Source organism: Helianthus annuus, chromosome 12 (assembly GCF_002127325.2).
Source record: "Helianthus annuus cultivar XRQ/B chromosome 12, HanXRQr2.0-SUNRISE, whole genome shotgun sequence".
NCBI lineage: Eukaryota > Viridiplantae > Streptophyta > Magnoliopsida > Asterales > Asteraceae > Helianthus > Helianthus annuus.
The window spans coordinates 37508497-37514123 of NC_035444.2; the positions used below are offsets into that span (position 1 = coordinate 37508497).

Below are 5627 nucleotides of genomic sequence, written 5' to 3' on the forward strand. Positions count from 1 at the left end.
CGCTGAAGGGCTTTTCAGCGAATTGCTTTCCATTATCGGTGACAAGCACTTCCGGCAATCCATAGCGACAAATGATGTATTCCCAAACGAAGTCAATGACTTGCTTGCCCGTGATTTTTGCAAGTGGTTTAACCTCAGGCCACTTGGTGAAGTAGTCTATGGCCACCAACAAGAACTTTACTCCACCTTTGGCTGGTGGGAATGGGCCAACGATGTCCATTCCCCATTTATAAAAATGGCCATACCGGTCGAGTGGCTGGCGGAATGGATGTTGCATTAGGTGCTTGAGTTTGAATCGGTGATGGAGTGCCATCAGGAATGATTCTAACGTAAGGAGACGACTGCTGTAAATTGACAGTCTGGGTTGTAGTTGGGTATTGAAGAGATGTTGCTTGGGTAGGGATGGCATTGGCCGCTTGGGTGGAAGTTGGTTGAATGTTATCAAGGTTTGGGAAAAAGGTTGAGAATGATGGTACTGGGGATGTAGAAGTAGGTTGTGTAGACTGTGGTGGTGGTGATGGTATGGTAGTGTTTGTTGAAGGTTGGGTAGGTGTTGGCGAGAATTGTTGCGGTTGTGAAGTTGCGGGTTGTTTCTCCGGTGTTGCTAAGTTCTCCATTATTTTAGATGTTGGTATAGGTGATTGTAGAATCTTGTTCTCATGATGTAGTACTCGCTTTGTATGCTTTACTGTTCTCTCGATCTCCGGGTCGAAAACTAATGGTGATGACTTCCCGGAATTTCGAGTATGATGCATACACTTACTAGATCAACTGCACAAACAAAATAAACAAGAAAACCTCGCGTAAATCCGAACAAAACAGAACAAACTAAAACGACACTATTTTTGGATTTTTGTATATTTAACTAAAACTAGAACTTAACACTAAGCACTTTGCGCACGCCTCCCCGGCAACGACGCCATTTTAATGTCTGTCGTTAGTGACATGCAAAAACCGAAATAAACTAGGTAGCTAGCGTAAGTCGGGTATCGAACCAGAGGAGGATTGTGGAAAGTGTTGTAATGAAAAGTTTTAATTAACTACTACAGTATTGGAAAAGCAGTTTGTTTGATTGTGAGAATTATCTAAATTAACAAATAAAACTGAGATTTAAATCAATAAGAGAGAAGACGGTTCCTCCAGATTTCAGGTTTTGCAGTTAACTTCAACTACGTGTTTAATCGTAACCTACATAGACATAGGTGTTAAATTCAATTAATTAATTGTGATAACCAACGACTAAGTACTCCGGTCAATACATAACGGGAGGTTATCGAATGATTATCAATTACAATTTACAAACCCTACCCCCATGTCAAATATATCCCAATTACTAGAACTCTCGGGAACTGAATGCTTAGAAATTAAGGTTTAAATAAACGTAACTGTTTACAATCAAGAAATCAAATCAATGGTGAAAAGCATCAAATGCTTAGATCACCAAGTCAAAATGATTGTATCAACACATAATATTCATTAACTTACAGAAACCCTCCATTCGGAGGAAACCACAAAAAGTTTAGCCGTTCATCTCGCACGAAGAATCTTCAAAAGCTTGAATTGATGAAGAAATCATGGTTGATTCGGTGATTGAATGGAGAATCTTGATGAAATTGGATGAAAAGAACCTTGAAAATCGAGTCTTGGAGTGCCCCTTGATCGACCGTAATGATAGATGATGATATCCCACTTTTCAAACCCTAATATATGACTTCTAGGCCTTAATTCGCGTTTCTCAATATTACCGGGTCGTAAGCTACGAATCAGGACACGTAGCTTACAGATACAAAACTCTGTTGAACAATCTGCCCAAACCGTAAGCTACGAACTACAAACCATAAGCTACGGTCGTGTCCTTCTCTTCCTTTATTGCTGAACATAAGCAACTCGTAAGCTACGAGTTGTAACTCGTAGCTTACGAAACAAGAATTCTGTCCATAATTCAAACAACACCAAGAACTCGTGAGCTACGAGTTACAACTCATAGCCTACGATCGCGATACACAAGTCCCTTTCCTTCTTCACACCAACTTTCAACAAATGTCATTTAGGCCCCTGTACTTTATGTTTTCCCATTTCTCTCATATATGAGCATAACATAACTTCCAAATAAGTACCGAATGGCCCCTCAACTTATAATCTTCTTATTTCTTGCATATCTAGGCTTCACACAACTTCTGAAAAATACCAAATTAGCCCCTGAACTTCACTTTTTCACACTTCTTCCACTTGTGAGCCTTTATATCACCCGAACAAGCTTCAAAACTCATTCTTGAGCTGCAACATCCCATCCTATGCTCACAACTTCATCTTTAACCCTCGTAAATGCACCAAATTACGTGCTTTACCTGCAAATCAACAAAATCTCGTAGTTACTTCATTCTAACCAAACAAACACATCAAATACACATAAAACATGATAAATAAACACTCTAAAGCTCGGGTTTTACCCTCTCCATCACATTCCCACACTTGCCTTTGCTTGTCCCCAAGCAAACCAACTAGAACTAGTCACCATAGCAACAACACCTCTAAACTCCTTAACCGATTCAACCTGTTTAGTCCCAAGTCATACCTATCCCATAGACTAACACAATCGAGATTGACAGTCTGACAAGTAAATGATGCATTTTCAAAAACTTAAGACTTGTCTATCTAAAACTAACATGTTTAAAATTAAACACATGCTACACACCCCTCACAATGTACTCTCCTCTCGGGTTAATATCTGGACTAGCGTGTAATGTGCTAGTATATAAACACTCCAAAAAGCAAACATGAAATCCTGCAATCATAAGCTTGTATGACAATCACACCTCCACTGTATCATCTTAACTTGGCACATATCAAAAGGACTTTCGGGTTTTGGGCTTAGGGTAAAGGTAGGAATATATTTTTAGGTTCTTTTTCTATTCTAATTGGCTCACAAACAATAACCAAACCGTGATACTTTATTCAAACACAACTTATACTTTTTGGGTTGGTTTCTACCCACGAACATATGCGATATTCACAATACTTCTATTTTTGTTCTTTTCTTTTTCAATTTCCTTCACATATTTTTCTATTTTTCTCTTTTTTTTTCTTTTTCATAACAATATTATCACGGTCGGTTTTTCACAATAAACGGTGGGTAAACAAACGAAAGGTAGTTAGGCTCAACAGGGCTACTAAGGGAAATTGGTGAATAACACAAAAGAAGCACAAACACAAAGGGTGTAACGGGAAATCCTAATGCCTTTATCATATATATGCACATGTCAAACCCACAGTCTCAGCATGCATCGAATCACACAAGTTCTAACACAGAATAACACTTAGCCTGCACACAACAAATGAATTCATCATATATTGTATCCTATCCGTCTACAGGCTCAAGATCTCACAAAGAAAAGGTAAAAAGGTTGACGACATGTAGCATATGCAATTTAAACCTGTTACCCCCAGATAGACATCTCTTTCCGACTCATTTCCTATAAAGCACTTGTCAAACCTACTCTCATGAAACTTAAAGGGACAACCATGACAAGGGACTAATCTAGTCTACTACCGGTAAGAAGCCTATTAGTGATTGAAACTTTAGGTTTTCGTATCCAATTAGCTTGTTTAAGGCGATGAAATTTTTTTCTAAATGTTCAAAATTTTCAATTTTTACCAATTTTCATCGATTTCAATCACATTTCAATCTCTACAAGCTTTCTCCACAAATCCCTTCCCGGGCTCACCCATCCCCACACTTGGGATACATTGTCCCCAATGTATGGTGCTTTTAAAATGAGCGGCTAACTCATAACAAAACAACCAAAACACATCCCCTAAATAAAACAAAGGTTCACACCACCAATAACAACAAAACACACCAAAAACAAAGTAAGATAAATAAACACATGCACCTGATCATGTGTCTGTAGTGATGCTGCTGTTGTGCTTTAACCAGAATAGACGCATTCCATAGATTCTTTGATATCTCACCGGGGATGTTGCAAAACATCCCCACACTTGAATTGTTACATCCGTGATGATTGAATCAAGAACCTATCAAAACACAACCACACCAAAACGAACCAAACCAATGTACAATACTCTACATCCTCGGGCTGCCTCCCGAGAGCACTAAGTTTTAGGTTTTCAGCCAGACCGTACCTGACATTCAGGGTGGTTCAGCTACACGTTTTCTCTCCCATGTCTCTCCGTACATATCCATCCAGTTTTTAGGGAGGGTCATCGTTTCACTTCGGTCGGTGTTAACTACAGTTTTATTACCCCATCCAAACCCACCATGTCACACCCCGATTTCCACGTGTTTCACCGGTGGGCCCGGTGGGGGATTACCGTGACGTAGTTAGCAACAATATAGTCAAACCACAATATATAAATGCACAGCGGAAGCAATAAGATAAATATATTTCAACCATTGAATGTAGTATCAAAATATCACAATCGTTGAAATAAAATCCACAGGGGATCAAATTAAAATATAGGTATTGTTCAACAGACGTAGGCATCTTAGGCTTGCGAGACTCTTTATTGATGCTAAGGAGAAATATCCAGCCAATTACGCTTAGAACCTGCATTTAATCTTTTTAGGGAAAATACGTCAGTTTACACTGGTAAATACATTCAACCGACACTTTTGTAAAATGTTTAATAAAATTGATTTGAATGCACAAGGCACAAACTCTTTATAACTTGGGATAATTTATGATTAAATCTTGTAAAAGAATTACATGTTACTATGCGTTCGGTCGCCCGGGTCGTGCCGGGTTAAAGGTTAAAAGACACGCCACTAAGCATAAAGCCGTGGCGGGAAAACCAACGGTTATACCTTTAATAATATAGACACATTACGGGTGTACGCCTACACCCGTGTGTCGGGGTCATGGCCATTTCGTAAAATGATGCCAAGGATATCCGGGACATGGTCATTAAGCTCCCAAAGGCGTAAAGCCAACAAAACAAGTTTTTAAACGGGTCACATTGATAATACTCAACTACTAATGAGTTGGGGTCAATTGCCCGACCAAGCAGTATTTTAAATACCGTAACCCAAGCCCGTATAACGGAAAAATAAGTTAAAAGTATTTACCTGAGCAAGTATAAATCCTTAATAAACAATGCAAGTTTCTTTTACTGGTCTCCTATTCTGGAACGAAGGTTTAAATCAACCTATTAGAATCCTAACGGGTCTTTAATTTAGCCTTAGCTTAGACCGGTCAGTTTCAAAGGATATTTACGGTTTAATCGCGGGTAAGGCGAAAACCGGGAATGGAATGTGATTCAGACCCGACAAGTTTGAAGACTTTTTTTATATGGGTAATATAGTCACACTCTGGATTTTGAGGTCAAAGCAATAAGGTTTGACCCGTTTCGGCTAGTTTATGTAAACTAGTTACATAAGCTGAACCGTGCGCGCAAAAGGCGTAACGGTTAACCGTAAGAGTCCTACACAAATTTCCTAAGTCAATATGCTTTAAAGAAGTTGTGGTACCAGTAGGATACCTTCCATAATGCCCGTAATGAGTTTTAATCCAATATGAGCCCCGTAGGGGTATTTCGGTCATTTTAAAGATCATAAAAGAGGTTTCTGAGTTCTACAGGAAATCTGAGTTTTCCGATCAGTTTATAAA

General features: G+C 39.0%; 1 protein-coding gene across 1 annotated transcript; it reads right to left on the reverse strand.

The window, feature by feature from the left end:
* Positions 1-227: 227 nt before the first annotated feature.
* Positions 228-617, reverse strand: LOC110892746 (putative uncharacterized protein DDB_G0290521). The gene has a single exon (XM_022139895.1). The coding sequence runs from the start codon at positions 615-617 to the stop codon at positions 228-230; it is 390 nt and encodes a 129-aa protein (XP_021995587.1).
* Positions 618-5627: the final 5010 nt, after the last annotated feature.

Excerpts from the sequence above, each read along its gene's own strand:
- LOC110892746 (XM_022139895.1), bottom strand. The coding sequence starts at position 617 with ATGGAGAACTTAGCAACACCGGAGAAACAACCCGCAACTTCACAACCG.